Source organism: Ambystoma mexicanum, chromosome 9 (assembly GCF_040938575.1).
Source record: "Ambystoma mexicanum isolate Mex_15411 chromosome 9, UKY_AmexF1_1, whole genome shotgun sequence".
Taxonomy (NCBI): Eukaryota; Metazoa; Chordata; class Amphibia; order Caudata; family Ambystomatidae; genus Ambystoma; species Ambystoma mexicanum.
This window is the reverse complement of record NC_090931.1, coordinates 616,833,940-616,854,555: the sequence shown is the minus strand read 5'-3', so window position 1 is coordinate 616,854,555 and position 20,616 is coordinate 616,833,940. Positions and strand designations below refer to the sequence as shown.

At 47.4% G+C, this 20,616-nt stretch overlaps 1 protein-coding gene across 14 annotated transcripts in view; it reads right to left on the bottom strand.

The window, feature by feature from the left end:
* MYO18A (myosin XVIIIA) overlaps nucleotides 1–20,616 on the bottom strand; it is a 1,313,149-nt gene that overhangs the window by 710,237 nt on the left and 582,296 nt on the right. For 5 of the 14 annotated variants that reach the window (XM_069615286.1, XM_069615296.1, XM_069615287.1 and 2 more), the window contains 3 exons: nucleotides 13,511–13,642; nucleotides 5,576–5,632; nucleotides 4,183–4,270 (listed from right to left, as the gene is read on the bottom strand). In XM_069615286.1, coding sequence (XP_069471387.1) covers nucleotides 4,183–4,270; nucleotides 5,576–5,632; nucleotides 13,511–13,642 — 277 coding nt within the window. Of the gene's footprint in view, nucleotides 1–4,182; nucleotides 4,271–5,575; nucleotides 5,633–13,510; nucleotides 13,643–20,616 lie in introns of those variants that run through there. The other 9 variants (XM_069615289.1, XM_069615285.1, XM_069615288.1 and 6 more) reach the window with 5 other exon arrangements.

Sequence of the window (20,616 nt, the reverse complement as noted above, 5' to 3'; positions counted from 1 at the left end):
TGTATTTGTATTTTATTTATTTATAAAGCGCAAAGAACCAGGCCCATGGGCAACCGGGCGCATACTCTTGAAGACATGTTACAGCAAATAATTACATTACATTAAGTACATTAGTTACTGAGTTGAGTATTATTGCCAGCACTGCACCAAGTGTGTTACCAGGAAGACCACGGCATGTCCTGCAGCCTATCTTCACCATCTGCAGTGTTCCGGTGCCATGGATCTCATCTGCATCGACTTCCTCAAGCTGGAGATGGACAGACGAGGTGCGCTGAACATCCTTGTGGTGACAGACCACTTCACTCGGTATGCACAGACGTTTCCCACCAAAGATCACCGTGCCATCACCGTTGCCCACGTGTTGTGGGAAAAATACTTTGTGCACTATGGCTGGTCGGTCGGTCAGGATTCATTCCGACCAGGGACCAGACTTTGAATCGACACTCATCAAGCAGATGCTGGAGCTGGTTGGCATCAAAAAGACACGTACAACTCCAGATCACCTCTCAGGGGGATGCCCAAGTGGAGAGGTTTAACCGTACCCTCTTCGCCATGCTGGGGCCAGAAGAGAAGAACAGATGGAGTCAGCATGTGGCCACCCTGACCCATGCCTACAACTGTATGAAGAATAATGCCATCACGTTAACACCATATTTCTTGAGGCTTGGAAGGGACGCCAGGATGCCTGTAGACCTGTGTTTTGGAGTGTCCACAGACAGAACAGGTAGCGAGAACTACACCAGCTATCCAGCTATGTTAAACAGCTCAAGCGTCAACTGGAGCTATCCTATTAGCTCGCCCAGGCTGCCGCAGAGAAGATGGCAGAAGGGAACAAACGCTGCTACAACGCCAAGGTCAGGTTTCACGATCTTCAACCTGGCGACTGTGTGTTGATCTGCAGCCTGGAAAAGAGGGGACGCAACAAGTTAGGTGACAAGTTGGAGTCGCAGCCTTTCATTGTAGAGCATCAGCTGGGAGAGCTCCCCGTGTACTGACTGCGAGAGGAAGGACGGTCAAGGAACATCAAGACCTTGCACCGGAACCACCTGCTCCCAGGCGTGGATAAGGTTGAGCTAACACCGGAGGTGACAGATGAAGAACCGGCCAAGAGGCTGGTGATGAGACAGCAGCGAGTTCACGCTAAGAGGCCCGAAGACGTCTTTCAGAGGCTCAATCCCTCAAGCTACTCAGGCCAGGAGATCAGAAGGTCAGCTAGAAGCCAGTGAAGACGCTGATGCAGAGTGATTAGTTTGGCGTCTACCCAGACCAAGGGTTAGATCGGACACTAGTGTGGGTCCCTACACCCATTGATCCTGATCTCACTCCTAGGGTATCTGAACCCTCAGTGTATTCATTCACTGGTTGTTGCCAATTCTGCTCCTGTTGCCCCTGCCACGCTAGACATGGTAGAGGAACCCTTACCCATTCCTCCACTGAAAGATAGGGTACCTGACTTGGTGCTGAGCACTTTGCCAAGTACAGGGGAAACCGTACCTGAGGTCCTGGGTGTTCTCCATCATACCACCAGGGAGAGCAGACCGGTTATGAAATTAACATACGATACACCCAGGGTCCAGAATTGGTGACAAGGCACGTGCTCTGTTGCTAGTCAAGTTTTCCTGCATTAGCTTCTCCTCCAAACGCACGTTTTCATGACTGCATCAATCTTCAGGGAGGCTGTGTTTCTTTGCTTTTTCAGGCGTGTCTTCATTTCCTTTTCAGGCGTGGCAAGTTAATTGACTCTAAGGATTCTGGTCCTTGTATTTTTCGCACTTAATTTTTCTTGCAGGTGGCTGGAAACAACTCCCTCCATAGCACAAATCTTCCCCTTGATGGGGGGAGGGGGAAAGCCATGGTTGTGGCTCTCCATTGTAAGGCATGATGGCCCTGCTGCTGCTCCAGGGTCCAGTTTGAGATACCAGTCTGTTTGTCTCAGACTTCCGTCTCTCCTTCTCTAGAGCCGGTTCCTAGGGGTTCAGGAGTATTGTGGGAGGGGCCTGAGATTCAAGGTAATGGGTGGCAACCGGTGGCCGGTCCTAAATCATGGCTTGACAAGTTCATTGACCAGGCCAGAGCTATCCACAGGGCCGAGGATTGTTCAAAGGGGGCACAGGGGATGAAAGAAAGGATTCCCTGGCATGTGAAGCCTCGCTGGGGATCCCGAAATAAACAAGGAGAATCTCGTCCCCGACGCAAGCCACACCGAGCCCCGGACGTATGGACAAAGTTAGAGTAAGGGACTGTCGCACGTGGGCATGTGAGGGTCCCTTTGCTCGGCACGATTGGAGTGCCGGTGACAGAGAAACCCTTCAATGGGTTTAGAGGCACTTCACTCAGTGCCGGTGACCGCCACAGCGCAGGCTTTTATATTGGCACTCCCCTGATTAGCAGGGGATTGTCTATAAGCATTGCTGCCCCCCAGTTGGCCCTCATTCCGGGGTACATTTAATTAATGGCACTCCCCATAGCAGGGGAACACCTTAAATGTGTTTTTAGCCCTCCTGTGGCTTAATTTAAAAGTAAGGGATGCCTCCCTTACAGGTGGCCCACCAGAACTCCCTGAACCACACCTGGCAGACAAGCCAAGATGGAGCGAGTAGTGTGGGGCCCCCATGCTGCCTCAGAGTTCTGGGCTGCATCTGACATACGCGGCCTAGCCTACATAAAGACTTAAAAACGTTGGGTTCCCCACACACTGTTGCTGCTGCTGCCACCTGTCACCCACTGCCCAGAGAGTCACCATCAAAGAATGCAGAAAGGAGGAAGGAAGATCAAGCGAGCAGCAAGGATCTTGAGACAGCCCTGGCCAGGTTGCCTTACAAGTAAGGTCTTTTTAAATCGTTTTTAATACAGTGCACTGTATAGACTTTGTATATTTTTTTCATACATTTTATATTTTTTAAGGACTTTATATTTGTATACTTTATATTTTAGTAACGCAGCTGCTTAGGAGGATTTAAGTTGTATATTTTGTCTTGTGTTTGGCCTCTTTTTGTAAAAAACTCATAAAACCCTGGTGTACTGGAAAAGTATATAAGAAAGCTTAAAACAACTAAAAAGAACCGTACACCAGCAATCCTTTTGTCCACCTCTCCTTACGTGCTTCAGTTACTTTAACCTTGTGTTTCCTCCTTAGGGGTATTTGGGGAACCGACCTGCGCTAACCTCTTGATCTTCCCAACCCATTCCTTCTACCTATCAAAGTACACCATGGTGATCTCGAACCCACGAGAGCGGGATTTGGAGACAGGTAAGATGGGTCAAGTTAGAAGTGAAGAGTTAAGTTGTATATTATGTGCCCGCCTACACCCGTCTCCCTATAAGGTGCGTTGGAAGATCAGCCCGCTACATCAACACCATTCAATTAGGGCTTCTAGATTCTTTAAAAAATAAACTATAGGTAGATAAATGTGTGTATCCTATTTTGGGTGGATTTTTAAATTACCCTGAAACAAGACGCCCGATTAATACTGCAGGGGCCAGGATGAGTGTACTGTGGGCATGTAAACGCTCTTTGAGACTCCATCCAAGCGGCGTAGAATTCTTGTAAGCCACCTGCGGGCATCCCTGAAGAGCCTAGGCACAGGATGAGGTAACTCAACTTAAGGAGGGGAGTTAGTTCCTGGTCTCCTGAACAAAACATTGTGGCATCACTACAAAGACCAGAATTCCTTGAGACCAATTAAAAAAGCAATTGGCAACAGCTGAATATAAACACAGCCTCCCTGAAGAGAGTTGGAGACTCGAAAGTACTTGGAGGAGCAGAACTATTGTGCATTTGAACTGGCAGTTGGGATTTAACCGTTATTTTGAACATTGCTGGGATCAAACACTGTTATTACTAGTTTGAGGATTAAAAAGACTGGGAACTAGAGTGCGCGCCTGACCTTTTCTTGTTTACTCAACTTAACCCATCTCTCCCCACTCAAACCCCTACAGAAGTGTTTTGATGCACCTGCAATTAGGCACTCAGCAGTCAAAAATATATATATGTATCCATTTTTTAAACCTTAATTTGTTCAGCCTAATGTCTAACAATGTGGAAGAGGTAGACGTGTTCCCCTAATTGCTGTAATAGGCGGATTTCTAAGCAATGCTCTCCAGCAGCGTCGCAGTGCACTGAATGTCAGAGAAACATGGATAAGCCTCCTTGAGAAGGAGTACATAGAAGATTGTCCTTACCCAGAGAGAAGCCATCTTTGTGAATCAGCCACACCTTGTCCGTCTCGTACCACGCCTGCTCCTGTGCTATGTGTTCCTCTGTTTTGGCCTGCAAAGGGGTCAAAAGAGGAGACCGGTTACAAGAGCTCATGAAATTGCAGCAAGTCAGAGAGCACAGCCGATGGCCAGGGTTCAGAGGTCCTCAGCCTTGTGTTACAGGTGTGGGGTCTTAAAATACAATGATATGTCTTGACGTTCACTGCCCAGGTGTAATTTGCAATGTTCCGAATTTACTTTCACATGCGATTGAGCTGTAGCACTAAAACCGAGTAAAGTTTCACTTTCTGGAATAGAATGTGTCTTGAGTACATAAACCGCCCAAATATTTCAGGTACACCCCTCATAATGGATTACCCAAAAATAGGCACTTTTCAAAGGAACCGCACAACTGAAGTCAGCTGAGAGGCATGACCTCATCTGCACGCCACAATGGGGGCCGAGGCGAAAGTGAGCACCGATTCTCCAATCAAACAGGGAGATGGGGAACAGGTGGAGAACACTGAAAATAAGTTGCATTGAAATCACACTTAGGACAGCATTTATTTGGGAACGTAATCCAATCTGAATAGTTTTTTCTTTATCTATGAGCAAACTGTTCACATTTTATACTGCTGTGCATCACTCTCGTTGGCCCCAACACTGCTGAAGCTCATCTTCCCCTGCGTTCTGAAAACGTCAAGACCCGACACTCCCTCACATTTTAGGGCCATTTTATTGTGAAGTATGTCTTTGGAGTTGCTGTGCATTGTGTGGCTTCATCCTTCTCTTCAACTATGGGTTCTCATTGGTGCATAGTTCGAAAATATAAACCCCTATCTCCCTAAAAGGCTTTGGTATGTTGCCCATGTGGAGCCCCATGGCAACTCCGTTCCTGGTGGCACCATTCTAAAGCCCCCCCGCACCCCTACTCTACTCATCATGAGGATGGAAAAACTATTGTTGCTGAGTTTGAAGGATCTACAGACTTTGGTCACGTATAACGACTTGACCACTTTGAGACGTCACTATTAGCAGCAAAGATAATGTGCAACTCATGTGCTCCCCGGGGTGAAGGGATTTTTTTTTTTTTTTAATATGTTCAGCTGTCACAGATTTGAAACAACCTGGGTAAGCAGGCCTCTGGTGGCGCCAGCCATTGAGAACCAACAATACCCTCCTAAGCGGGATCCAGCCAATGGTCTGCAAACACAACACTCCCAAAAACATAGGGATCAGGTCACATCACACTTTTGAAAACAGATTAAGCCATGCACCACACAACACTAAACATCACAGGGCTTAGGGGATACAGCAAGTCACATTACAGGAGAGACAAAACCACACGTGGAACATGGTTATCACCACAGCAGCCAACCTGCGGCAGAGAAGAAGCTGTGCTGACGACGGCAGCCAAGGGGTCCTCCAGTTGGCCCTGTGCGGTGGCAGCGAGGAAGGAGAGATGGAATGAGAGCTTGTGTTAAACAACTTTTATCACTGTGGTTCTTTAGGATACAAGACAGAACTCTTAATATTCAGTGTGAGGTGGTCAATACCTTGGCAGGATGAAGTACCCACCCCGTCCTCCTGCACCTGAGCAATCGGGTGAAGGCAGCTTCATGTCATTATTAAGGCCTCAGGTAGAAAAGGTGGAAGTGAGCCTCTATTGAGTGACAACTCTCCCTCGGGCTACAGTTGCAGAGGTAGTCGCCCACATGACTAAAGTGTCCAACACCCAAGAAAATGTCAACGCCCTCTTCCTGGTTTCTCTCGGGTGCACCAGTGTCTAAGCTATTGCTAATGAGCGCTGTCCCCCCCCCCCCCACCCCCTTTTGGCTCTGCCTCGCATCCTTTAGCACTGTCACGGATTTGTGTCTAACAGTTGCATTCTCCCTCAGGCCCACTCCATGTACTTGTATATGAGGATCAGGAGAGGGCCGAAGAGAATCTGTACCTTTTGCCTTTGATTCTCTTTGAAAAACATCCAATAAAATATGTTTGAAAAAATGAGGACTCGTTTTTCGGCGCTCTGTTCTTTACTGTTTGATAAATGCTGCTCAGGATTGTATTCATGTCAGGAGTTGCCGGGTATATTAGCAAAGCATGTTATTCAACAACTGCCGCCACCTCTTGTGGGCACAGTAGAAGAGCTTTGCAAGGTAACATACTGACAGATCATATGAAAGTTGAAGTTAGAGCTCAGAAATGAAACGGAACACTCGTGATGCTAATAATATGCACGTGTCCACCTTAATGTTGCTGACAAATAATGTTTGAAATGACAAACTGAACAGTGCCTCAACTGCTGAACTGGACGGGGGATATGCCCTCTCGCAGGTCCAGCAGTGGCGGACAGGTCTGGGGTGCAGCAGTTTTCTCCACTAGGGGCAGCACACATGTTAAGCCTATGTTCCAGGAAGATGCCTTTGTCTATAAAGGCAATGCTATTTTAAAGATGGCATTTACCAATCCAAGATGGACATTTCTTGAAGCTTCAGAGAATTGCATAGCAGTTTCACCCTTAACAGGGGATCGTCAGTGCAGCACACTCTAGCCTTGAATATGAAGCCAGATGGATCACACTTGTGTCCATCAAATGGCTGGTTTTGACTTTATAATGAAAATACTGGTACAGAAAACAATGTTCCAATTGAAATCCCTTGCTGGTCCATTACTTGACACATTCAAATGTAGTACAAAAGTGTATTTGGGGAATACAAAACGTTCCCATAAAAACAACAATTAATTACACATCACGAAATAAAAAAAATAAACATGATTCCACCATCATAAAAACATTGCAACATTTTAAAATACAAGAACCTTCAATTCAAACAATTCTCATTACAAATGTCCTCAAAGTTAACGCATTCTTTAAAAATGATCGCAAACTCCAACCCACAGAGACAGAGCCCACCCATAGCAGGGAGCTCAGAGCACGGTGAAACTGAAGGATTCCCTGGCCCTGCAAGAGTGGTTTACGCCCGCGATCTCCCGTTAACGAGAAAGCTGGCCAAAGCAGTAAAAAATGGCCAAGTCTTCCTTTGGCATGTCGCGAAAAATGCACAACTGATTTGCATTGCCATTGGACCAAGCCGCCGCCACCACTGCTCTTAAATGAATACAATTAAAACATGCCCTGGTAATGACAACACGCTGAGAAAGGTTCTGTGCCCATCACAAATATTTCTGCAGACCTGGGCTAGCAATAATCGCATGTTTCCTATTAGCAGGCCTCTGGATCTCGAATGACTCCCTATTATCCTGAATACGCTGGAACACCCTTACTTTTATAGCTCTCAGAACATTGCTCAACATGACAACTCTCATATAAAAGTATTGAGCCATGTCTCCTTCTGACAATATTGCCTTTACATGCCTAAGCCAGGGAATCTTCAGGTGGGGGACCCTAGGAACCAAGTGTTTAATTAGCAACTGGGTTAAACCGGCTTTGCTGTTCCCCCAAACTCTGAGCCAATGATTTACAGGCTGAGCTGCGATAAAGTCACTAATAAACCTGCAGCCCAATTCCTGGTGGACTGCAAAATTAGGGGCTGAGAGCTCAACATTGCTATATCCCACAGCTCCATTGCATCCTTGGCAAAATAAATAGCTTTCCCTTTATAAACCTTAAGCACCAGCTGGACTGGTTTAGCATTAAACATGCCCATTGCTTAAATGTGTGATTGCACAATGTTCACCAGTAAAGCTGTACCCATCCTCTGTGCCCCTCTGTATTCCACCCTACTGTAAATCTGTTCTGTTACCTCTGTAGAGCGCTCCGTTATATATCTGTACTGGTGTATACCTCTGTAAAGCGCTCCGTTATGTATCTGTACTGGTGTATACCTCTGTAAAGCGCTCCGTTATGTATCTGTACTGGTGTATACCTCTGTAAAGCGCTCCGTTATGTATCTGTACTGGTGTATACCTCTGTAAAGCGCTCCATTATGTATCTGTACTGGTGTATACCTCTGTAAAGCGCTCCGTTATGTATCTGTACTGGTGTATACCTCTGTATAGCACTCCGTTATGTATCTGTACTGGTGTATACCTCTGTAAAGCGCTCCGTTATGTATCTGTACTGGTGTATACCTCTGTAAAGCGCTCCGTTATGTATCTGTACTGGTGTATACCTCTGTATAGCACTCCGTTATGTATCTGTACTGGTGTATACCTCTGTAAAGCACTCTGTTACTTCTCGAAGCATAGGCCGCGTTCAATAAATACCATAATAATAATAATAATAATCAAGGGTGTATTGATGAAAAAAAGAAAAATGTGAATGCACATTCATGATGGAGTACTTTCATGCGAAAAACAAATCTAAGAAAGGTGGCTACGGTCAAACACATGACTACGGAGGATTCATTGGCCGCAGGTGGTGGTCCAGAGACATTGCTCTTTGATGGTCCATCATGGCGAGTGTGTGTAATGGGGCTAGTACAGCGGGAGCTTTTATTAAATACTCAAAAAGAGGTTCAGAAGTGAATTTTGGAGCAGAGTGGTTATTAGCAGAAAAAGATATACAGCTGGAGCAGATGTGGAAGTGAAAGGAGCGGGCAGGGAATGGAAAGAAAATCTAGAATGAAAAGCTACTTCTGGAAGCGCAAGGGTGCATGCAACATGCTTAGCTTGTCGCTGCGTTAGAAAGGTTACTCACCGAGTGCTGTACTGGACTTTGGAAGGCTGTTCAAATGAACGTATGTCCAGTCCCTAATAACGGAGAGGGTGTGCATTGTGAGCCGGGAGCACAGCCACGCCTGTGATCTGTGTGCCACCTCGGAGTGCCCGCCTTGGAAACCATCAAGTATGTGCTCAGGGGTGGCACTGCCTAAAGGAAGCAGTCCTCGTGCTGAATGTTGTGCTAGGAGACCGATGACAGGATGATCTTTATCCCTAGCATTATTTGATTTGATACCCCTTTGTATTTTTCTGGGTGCAATTTCTCGCCTCCACCCTTTATCGCTCTGTGGATAGTGGTTGAGGGGCCACTGTCACGTTCCCGGTTTCCATGTCTAGCAATGCACAACGATTTGCTGCTGCCCCCTATCCATTACATATTTTATGATTTGGGGTTTCCAGGATGCTACGATTAATAATAATGCAGGTTATTGCAAAAAAGTCAGGCAACATCTTATTAATAAAAAAGAAACAATTGTATAATGAGCTTGCAGTTTACAGGAGATACAGTCAGAACAAGCCATTTGATTTTTCACTGATAATAGGGGGAACCCATCCCACCCAATCCTAAACTGTGCTACCTGCTGTCCCAATTGCAATCTGTAACCCATTGTGGCCCTCTTCTACCTGGTCCTTCTAGCCCCTCTGTTATACTGCGTCCCTCTATGAGCCTCACTGTGCCCTGCCTATATCCCCTTATGCCCCCCTGACACCAGAATGCCCTTCTATAAAAACCTCTTGTCGGACTCCTGCCTGTGGACCCTTTCTTCCTGCGTATGGCGATTATGCCTCATCGTTTCTTCATATGTACTGCATGCATCCTTCTTGTAGTACCCCTCACGTCCTGCCCGTAGCCCCCTTTATGCCTCTCCATAACCTCTGCATACATCTTGCTGGTAGCCCGCCCATGTCCAGACTTTAGCCCCCCCTCCCACATCCTGGCTTTAGCTCCCTTAGACCTGGACCCTTTGCCTCTGTAACCTATACATGTATTGCATGGATCCTGCCTATACGCCCCGAACGTCCTGCCTGTAGTCCCCTTTTGCCCTACCCATCAGCCCATTTTCCTCTCCAAAACCTACTTATGTACTGCATGTATCTTGATCGTATCCCCATGTCCCGATACGCTTTTCCCATCCTATGGCCCTCTTTGCCCCCGTAACCTGCTTGTGTGTGATATGATATCTGCAATTTATAACGCACGGATACAGAAGTGTTTCAAGGTGCGAGCAGACAAGGTAGGGAAGACAGAGGGAGGACTAGACACACAATCTTACTAGGCTTTGTGTCATTCAGATTGTGCAAGTGCGACAGAACTGCGATGAATCAACTTCCGGGCCGCCAACTAAATGTGACAGGGAGGACTGCTCTTGTAGGCTGTGTCCACCCAGAGTACACAGCTCTAGGTGTATGTTGTGCGGTGAGCATAGGATTAGCCCATGCATTTTCCAGAGGTTGATCTTCCATCATTCAATTTCTTATAAAATTTCCAAAATGCACAGATGAGCGCACACCCACCGTGCAGATGGTCGAATTCCACACAAGTGCGGAGGGGGCGGGGGGGCGATAGGGGGAAGTGCCAGGGAGAGGGAAGTGCAATCAGGGCAACATTTGCTCTCAGTAAGTGCAGCCCAAGCAGTGCAGCTCTGGGGAAGTGCAAGGAGGCAGGGGACTGTAGAGGTTACATTCAGAGGCCAAAGTGTGTGGTAGGTCTGGAGGCAGTGCAGTGGAGAATGTTCATGGAGGAGCCTGGTACCCAGTGAGGCTCAGAGGGTAGCCAGTCAGCGCAACAGACAGGTAGGTCATCAGGGGAGGGAGGGAGAGAAAGCAGAGGAGAAAAGGAAGGTCTTGAGCTGCTTCCAGAACTTCAGGTGGTCCAGCCCAAGTTTGAGAGGGGCAGGAAGACCATACCAGAGGGAAGCATCTGCAGAGGAGCGAGATGTACCCCCCACTCTCTGCCTGGAGATGGGTTTGACCCTGGAGTTGGAGGTAGCTTAACAAAGGGCTCAGAAGGTATTTTGGAAGAGGGAGTTGGATGTAATGCATGCCCTGGCCCCAGAAAGCCTTCTGGACGATGGAAAGGGCATTGAACGTGATCCTTGCAGCCCCCGGGAGCCAGTGGAGAGATTTCAGGGTTGGAGAGATACAGTCCCTGGGGTTGGGGCCAAAGAAAAGTCGTGCAACTGTAGTCCATGTATCCTGCTCAGGTCCTGCAAGTAGTCCCTGTGTCCTCTTTCTAACCCCCCTTTTCCTCCCGTAACCTATTCTTGTACTGCATGTATCCTGCCTGTACCCCCTCTGAGTTGCTGTTTAGTTTTCCTTTTGGTCCCGTTTGGAGCCCTCTCCCACACTGTCTTTATCTAGCGACCCCGAGTAATATCTGCAACCGCCTAGATCCTTGCTTTGCCCCTTTGTGTCCAATCATTTGAATACGGGACTGGTTGCTCCTTAGAGCTAGTTATCTTTATTTTCCAGCTGTCTGGAACCAGCGTTCCAAGGGCACTTGAGGGTAGACTAGAGGATGGCGGTCTCACGTAGGCAACCTCTGCTGGGTTAGTGTGCTGCCCGCAATGCATTGCCCATTTGGCTCTGAAGTGAAAGACCGTTTAAACCCACCATTAGTCTTCTGGTCTTTGCTGCACATGCCCCAATGTTCCAACTACAAAAAGCTGCCCTGTATTGTACTGGTGATTCCCTAATAAGGGTGAAAGTGGTATGCAGTGTCTGCAGCCTTGTGAACTGTCTGTTTTGGGTTGAAAGATGCTTTCTTTAAAATAATACTGCCCTATTTAAAAAACAGGACATTTTCCAGGAGCAAAAGTTTAACATCTGAGTGTTTTGCTTACCCACAATACATTGCCCATTTGGAGGTGAACTTCGAGTAATGGCTACTGGGCGGTGCTTTGGTGTGTGTGACATGACTAAAATGGCTTCCTCTACTTCACATTTCAGGTGGGCGTGTTTTTTTTTCCCACAAGCCATTCGAAATCTACCATAACTTTGCTGATACACGTGCCCTAATGCCCCAACCGTAAGATTTTAGACTGTAGTTGCCCAGAGCCTGAAGAAATGTCTGGCTTGAGATGAGTTTAGCAAATTGCAAACCCACAATGCTTTTCCCATTGGGCTCTGAACGGAGGGTGAACTTCCAGTGAAGGCTAATGGTTGGCACTGTGCAGTGTGTGACTTGACTCAAATTGTTTTAACAACTTTTACAATACGTAAATGCAAAATACTTTAGCCAAAGACAGCTATCAATATTTTGCTCCAAGTTTGGCCAAATACCCACTAGAACCCGTAAAGAGGGGATAACCCTTGCAGGTAATCTGTAACATTCACTATTTCACGCATGGCAAACTTCTGGCAGAATGTAAGTTTCTCTTTTCTGATGGCATAAATTGTATATGCACACCAGTAAAATGAAATCTTTACTGTCTCTGGATAAACTGGGCGGGAAACAAGCTAAAAACAGTAGGATAAACTGTAAAAACACAAAGCATGGAGAGACGGGTCTGTGTATCAGATCCACTGTAGTAACATGTTTTCAGTATATGTGGGCTGCAGCTTGTGGGTGGGGGCAGAATTTAATGGAAGGCCAAGGCCAGGTTTTCACATGAAGGCTACAGCTCTTCCATGGCGAGCACGGCGTTCTAACCCCCTTAAACGCCCCAAAGTAGGTATACTTCTGCCCAGTCCCATCTCTGGAAAATAAAAGGACCCTTTAGTTTCTTTGCACCCTTTGGATGCCCAAAGCCCAATTTTCAAAAACGAATTGAAGGGCAATGCTCCAGAGGGGTTGGGTGGTCAGGCGAATTCGCTCTTGCTCCTGAAAAACAAACCCAAAGACTGCCAAAGACCAGTCCTGTTACAGCGCTGCAACCTGGGATCTTCCCCCTACTTATATTTGGCAAGAGGGGTGGTATTTCAAATATCCTTGAGTCCAGCTCTGGAGTCAAAACTGCCTCAGTATTGCTTATTGCATTAAAAACATCATTGAACTGGATCGAAAAAGGGCTTTCAATGAACCAAAATAGTAACTAAAATAATCGCTTTAATATCTGGCATCACTGAGAACCCAATGATGCCGTACAAGCAAATATGGTGGATACGGGACGGCCAGGCATCTGGACGGAAGATATCCCGCCTTTTGGCTCCCATTTATGGAGCCTCCTGCTCTGCTTATCTGCCCTATGGACACTCGGTTATCAGGCCCTCAAAATGTATAGTCCAGTAAAAAAAAATCTAACCAGAACTGTTGTTTCACCAGCAATGGGAAATGTCGTTTGATAGAAACTGCTGGTTAATGGAATGCCAGATGGTATCGTTTTCATTTCATATTTCTAGATTTTAAACAGCAAGTTGCTGCTGATGTATACATGCAATAGCCACACTTCTCTAGCTGTACATCAAGCAATATGAGACTTCTTGGCGTTCACTTGCTGATATAAGGGCCCATAGGCGGCATATGATGCTTTTATATAGCCGTGTCATCGCTTTACCATGAACGCATGCTGAAACACGATCAACGAAAAGGTTCAAATGGGGAGCGTGAGGGGTAACATAAAAGGGGTCATGGAATTCGGGGAGGGCGGGAGTATACAGAGGGGGTGAGAGAGGCGAAGAGTCTTACACTCCAGCACGACACGCGCGCACACACACCAGCCCAGACAGATGGCGGTAGTAGGTCCCCCGAGGACGCTGGCGGGCAGGGGTACAGTACCTGACTCCGGGCCGGGGAGGCGGCTGAGGCCACTGGATCCAGCTGGGGCAGCAATGTGATGAGAGAAAGAGAGAGAGAGAGAGAGAGAGAAGAAAAGCAAGTCAGACAGGCAGGCAGAGTGGCAAAAGGAGCATGATAACCAGAGAGAGCAGCCACAGGTGCGCTGGAGAGCCACAGGACAGGCAGAGCCCCAGCAGGACCCAAGACCCCCGAGCACAGGAGCACATCAACCCCCCAAGCAAAAAGAGGTAACTTCACAGTCCAAACAAATAGAGGTGATAGCCTCTCCCGTAGCACACATGGGTAAGTAGTTCTCAGAGCACAGACAACAGCCCAACATTGGCGGTAAAACAGCATGCACGGAACAGCGAGGAGCCGTGGTGCTCCCATTGAAGCAGCGGCTGTATTCGACGATGGCAACACATAGTTCCAGAGATGTAGCCAGGATTGTCTAGCAAACGGGGCCTGAAGCTAATGTAGTTGGGCCCACTGCACTGACAAAAATATCTGTAAATGCCCACACAGTGTTGCTGAGTGGGCATTTACAGATTTTGGATGGGCCTTGCCCCTCAGGCCCTACCCTGTCTACACCTCTGCATAGTTCATCTTTGATCAAAACATAGCGGGGTTGGGGGCGGCGAAGAATCGCACAGACAGAGGCAGGGAAATGAGGGCGAGGGGAAGAGCAGGGCTGGGTCTGCGGTGTTGGTCAGCAGGGCTGGCAGCCAGACTGGAAGGTCAGTACGACTGCCTTCTGAAGGACAATCAGCAGCTCGAGGCATTTGGCATTAAGCAGACAAAAGATTTTCATTTTCAATATTCCACGTGTTACTTTTGAATCCAGTCCAAATATCTGCATGAACCTCCCGGATGTTGTGACAGCAGAAGGATACCCCAGAACCAGCCCCCGCCCTCCTCCTCTAGAATCCAGGAGCTAGTTGAAGATAGAAACCACTCAAGACCGCAGCCAGGAACCTACTAGGTCTAAGCTGAAAGCACAGGTGGTCAAACCTTGCTGTTGGCAAAGTTTAGCTTTCAGAAGCTGGAACATCACAGCTGAAGCCTGGGGGCGAGGTTGACCTCTTACCATCATGACCAGACTGCCGCTTTCTGCCTGCATCCTGGGTAAGCAATGTCTGTGTGGCCCAGAGATACAAAGAGTATTGTGTTTTTTGTGCAGCATTGCCAACCTCACATTCCCCATTTTTCTGTTCAGCTTATAGGCTGTTCCTAGAGGACTTTTGTCATTTATTTCAATTTTTGTACCGCGCACACATGCCCGTAGGCCTCGAGGCGCACACAACTAGACGAGACGTACAAACAAGCAGTGAGCAAACCGGGAAGCAGAGAGCAGGGAGAACTAATCAGAACTGAGATTGAAGAGATGGGTTTTAATGGCCTTTTTTAAAAAGAGGCATAGTTGTCAATAAGGCGTATGGGAGCAGGAAGAGACTTCCAGAGAAGAGGAGCTTCGACTTCGAAGCTTGTGCCGCCAAAACGAATCAGTTTGAATCTTGGCTGGATCAGCGTGGGTGTGATAGATGAACTAAGATTTCTGGCGGCTGTCTTGCTTTTAGTAGGATCCGATAGATATAATGGGCATGAGAAAGATAAGCACTTGTGAGCTAGAGTAAGGACTTTGTGAGATATTATTTGCCTGACAGGGAGCCAGTGTAAGGTTTTCCTGAATGTAGAAATGTGTGAGCGACGGGTAAATTCGAAGATGGTACGTACAGCATTATTTTGTGTAACCTGAAAGGCATTGATGTTTAGAGAAGTGGTGCCGGCCTGGAGACTATTAGTGTAGTCTAACCTTGAGTTAATTAGCGCCGTAGACAACTGAGCGCAGTTTTAATCGGTAATGAACGGTTGAATATATTGTATGTGCTTGTTGATGAAGCCGCATGCCGACCTAATATAAGAAACGTGAGGCTTCATTGATAGTTCGTCATCTAGGATTACTCCGAAGGTTTTCACCTTCTTTGAGACCGGAATAGTGTGATCCGTAATCAAGAAGTCAGAATAGTCAGAAGTGAGCTTGCTCCGAGTATTCTTGGTGGCAATGATCATGAGTTTGGTTTCGGAATTATTAAGGGCTAAAGAATTGTGGGGCATCCAGTTCTGTATGGCGTTTTATATGGTATTAAGAGAGGTAAGGTCCTGCTTGTAGTGCCCACTGAGAACAACCTGGGTGTCATCTGCATAATTGGTATATTGGACTCCCAGGCTGTTCAACAGGTCAAGCAACGGCCGAATGTAGATGTTCAAAAGGAGCAGTGACGAGCAGGAACTTGGAGGGGCACGGCAAGTTTGTGTGATGGGGGCGGAGTGATCGTTCCCCATACAAACCTGTACTGTGTGGGGTCCCAAAAAGGAAGAAATCCAATTAAAGACTGAGGAAGAGCAAATGGCGACATCTCCGGGTCTTGTCACCAGCAGTGCGTGATCAACAAGATCGAAGGCTGCAGAAGGTCTAACAGCATCAGGAGTGCGGGGCGATTTTTGTCTGCCTTGCCTGCCAGAGTGTGATTTATTTTGTTTTGTACAGATGTGAGGGTTGCTGGGTTCTCCGTTTCATGGCTTCCCTTTTTCTACTTAGGAAACTGCACAGTACCCACAGAGAAAGTCTCATGGTCAACACTTTGCAAACTCTCTTGGTATAATGATGTATTAATGGCGGTGGCTGGGGCTTATTCCTGGCAGGTTAATACCGATCAGCTTGAGGTGATAGGCAAAGTCAAGAATGTGCCTTCACCAGCTGCTCAGGGTACAGCCCCGCCACCCTACTCCCCTCACCCCCAACCCACCGCCATCATTAACAAACCAGCATCACGTCTGGGATGTTAAAACATTTTCTTTTTTTTTTATGGTTTCCTTTCATGAAAATTAAGCCGGCGAATCTAAGATAGCCTGCCATGGAAACGAGAAAGGTGCTGAAAATCAAGTCCCTTGTCTGTTTCCATGGCAGCCACGGGAGAATGGGGATGGCGCTGGGACCGCAGATTAAGTAAGGGCCAGGTTTTGTAGAGGGCAGTGGCGCAACGACAATTGGGCAGATAGGCCTTTAGGGCCCCCCGGAAATGTTGGATGATGTTGACTTGGCCTGGCTGACCGAAGACGGCACATGCAATATATGATGCCTGCAGTCAACACAGTCCTGGCAAATACTAATGTAAAGCATGTCATTGGTCAGCAATTGCATGTGTATGCATACATTTTTAGGCAAATGAAAACCTTATGTGGTGGTAGCACTTTAATGCCAGGGGGGTGATCGGAAGGGTGAGGGACAGGAGAGAGCGCATTCTCACAGCAGTCCTTAAATGTGTGGTTTCAGATATGAAGGGGAGAGTTCACTCCATGTAACATTCAAGCTTCACCAGACTAGTCTCATTCAATTGTGTAGATTAAGTTTGTCCCCACCCCAGTCTTTAAAGTTAGTCCCTCTCCCAACATTAGAAGGAGCAGCCCCCACAAAATGTTAGTCTAGTTGCACCCCTGCTAGATGATAGGCATGGCAGGGCGGGTTGAGGGGCACCTTGGGGTTGGCAATGGCAGGGGTAGTTGGTGCATGTGGGGTAGCATCCTAAAGTTACCTCAGAGCAGGGGGCCCATGTCACCAGATTCATCCCACTGTGCTGACTGGATGGCTTCCCCACGCCGAAGTATAATGCTGTTTACTGAGAGGTCCCTCGTTGCATTTCGCTCAACTATCTTAGTGTTTTCAATGTAATGGCCATTAAGGTATCCGGATTGTGCTTTGTGTTGGTGTCTTCTCTGACAATGCCAAGTACAACGCTATAAACAAACAATGATTAACTTTGTATGGAGTGGCTCAGGACAATCTCCCTGCGTCTAAGCGATGTGCTAATAGGTTACCAGCCAAAACATTGGAACTCAATTGTTATACCTCGGAATGTGCCAGCCCTGCCGGGAATGAAACCTATGACGGCAGGTTGCAGATTACACAGCCCCCTTTCATATGAACACCACTTAATGCATTTGGCATCATGCAGGGATCCAGCCGCTCCCCCCTCTTCCTCAGTAAATGTATTAAAAAAAAGAGGGGATTTTCTTCATAACCAAGCACATGACCCTTCGCAGGAGAATACACTCAAAATGAACCCAACAAAGCAGCAGCCATACTCAGCCAGAACCTTAATCCTGATTGACTAATGAAAGGCCAGGAACAAACTAATACTCACCCTGAAAAACACACAAATACGTTCGGCCCCACCCCCCGCCCCCACTAGCCCTTTTCTGGAAGAGATCAGAACCTGCCTTCAACAAATTGATAAAAACTCTCAGGGTTACTAAGATGAATTCCCTTCGCACAAATGATCTTCACCCCATCCAGCTCCAAAGGAGTAACTCCAATACCCAACATTAGCACCCAGGCAGGGGTGCCAGCCAATCAGGTGACTAGTAACGCAGGCTTGAACTGCCGGTGTAAGCCCGCGTTCCAAGCCGCTTGACGGCTGGCTCCCCCACTGCCATCTTCCCCCCACACCTCCGTCCCTTTAAAAAATATTTGAACCCCTCCCATACCAACTTACCTTATTGCTGCTGCACTCGCACCGAAGGGCACTTGCCTAGCTGCGCAGAACGGCCGTCATGGAAAGGGAAGAGGGACTCCCTTTCCATGGCAGCAATGTTGGAAAAACACTTTCCGTCGTACAATGGGACGCTGTGCGCATCAAATTGTAGGAAGAAAAATCCTTTTTTTTTTAGCACCTCCTGTTGCCGCTTTGCGAACCCGGGCTACTAATGGCCTTAATACCCAATCGGGCCTGCCGGATCGGGTGTTAACATGAACAACCATTTGGCACTGCTTATTCTTTTGTCAATAAACATCACCACGTGCCGAGAAAACCGTCTGCCAACTTGGACACGAACCCTAGACAGGATCCTCAGATGCCTGTGAGCAAGAACAAACTTGCATGAAAGATCTAAAACTTTATTATACAACAAGACAAACCAGCGTACAAGGGGAAAGGCACTCCAATCTGTACCGACATTAATATGTCAAACATCTATTTCCAATGCCTTACGCAGCCCTCACTTGGCCCTGCGCAACTGGATAGTATCACGATTTAGAATTGCATTTCTTGGTTGCCTATGGCCCTGCACACCCAGAATGAGAAACCTACGCTCCTCCCCACTAGACCAAATGCTTCCCCATCGTCCTATTCTATGGTCAACACCAAGCAGCTGAATCTGCCACTTCCTTCCCTGTATTCATAACCAAAATCCATGGTCCAAGCTCCTGGAGTACCTTCACACTCCTCTCTCCTCCAAGCGATCCAGGTGATTCCCTCCACCCTCCTATTCCTGCGCATAACGCACCTTCCGAGCATTCTCCTCCTCACGGTCCTCGCTATAACTCGTGTTCAAGCTCTCTGCTTACCCCAAACACTGTCCCACTTCTTCCCCAATCCTCCCGAGCACCCCTCTCCCCATTCTTATCCTTTGCTCACCCCCAAATAGCACCCAGGCAGTTTAACTCTTCCATGCCCTACACACTCTTACCTGGCCTATCTCGTCCATCACCACTAAGCCACTTCTCCACACTCCTCTTCAACCTGGGCACCTAGAAAGCCCAATCCATCTGCAATAAAACCTATTTCATTACTTTAACTCTGACCACCATCAGCTCTCTAAAATGGCCCCCATTGAAAACTGCCCCCGCCCCCCATGACACGGCAACCCTTGCTGCACTGCACACTGACTTCACTGTCTTTTCTCTCTTCCCTCGACTCAAAAAGAGGTGGCGATGCTGGTGTTGGTGTGGGTCTCAATCAGCAAGAAGTTGGCCATCTGCCCCCACATCGCCCTGACTTTAGCCCCTCGTCCTTGAACATACAGCCGTCCATTCCTTCCCCCCCACCCCCTTATACTACTCCTTATGTATTGCATCAGACACCCACAATCTCTTCTTCTCGAACCTTGACCTGACTGCTGGAGTCCTTCAACAGAGGGGCGCTGCATGACGCACCTTCACTCACGCACCATAGTTCTGGATAAGTTATGCCATGTGAATTGTCCCCATGTGTGAAATGTGAGCACTCCATTTGCTGTGCCACACCTTAAATCTCTTACAGAGAAATGCAGAACCCAGAGAATTCGCAAACATGTAGTGCTTTCAACCTTCTCCACTAATTGTGCAGGATGCTCACATAAATGGAACAGATATCAAAAGGAGATTTTTTTTGTTGTTGTCCATAAAAGAGTTTTCAAAAATGGAAATCTCTAAAAAAAAAAAACACATTGCTGAATCTTGTGAGAAATTTTGCAAGATCGTTTTACGCATTCCTGGATTGAGAATGTTGCTGCTACTCACACTGCAAATACATGCAGTAGTCCTTTGGGATCATGCCTAGAATGCCTATAAAGCAGATAGGAGACTCTCCGTGATCAAGGCTATCGGTCAGGTGTAGAAAACAACTCCATGTCCTGCACTGCTCTCACAGGCAGCGTCAAAGGCCAGAGTGTTGAAAAGGGTGAGTAGAAGGAGCAGGGATGGGAGCATGCATGCAGATAGCTGTTAACACTCGCGGGGAAGGAAGCAGGATTTATAAATTCACGTACTTACAGTGCTTCGAAACTACAGGCATGTAGCAGTAGTACCTGGTTGTGCAGGGAGGTAGAATCACAAAGCAGTGACTGTGTGAGGAATCTGGATTGGTTGAAGCTAAAGCCAGAGTCTCCATAGGAAAAACCATTTTGGTGAAGAATTTTGCCTCGAGTCAGATCAGGAGAGGGTCTCAATAGGGTTGGACTCTTGGCTGGAACCTTTACCAAGAAAGGTGCGGATGCGTGTGGTTTGAGACCGTCCCTGATTAATGGACGCTCCTCCTCCCCCAAATCTTTTCGCAAATAATCAATGCAAGTAACTTTATTTCCAATACAATAACTCGGTCCACGAAGAATATCACAAGTGCATGCTCACGTAGGATGTCCCCCAGAGTCAAGGGATGCACTGCATGCGCGAACAAAAATGGCAATGGTTTGTTGGTTGG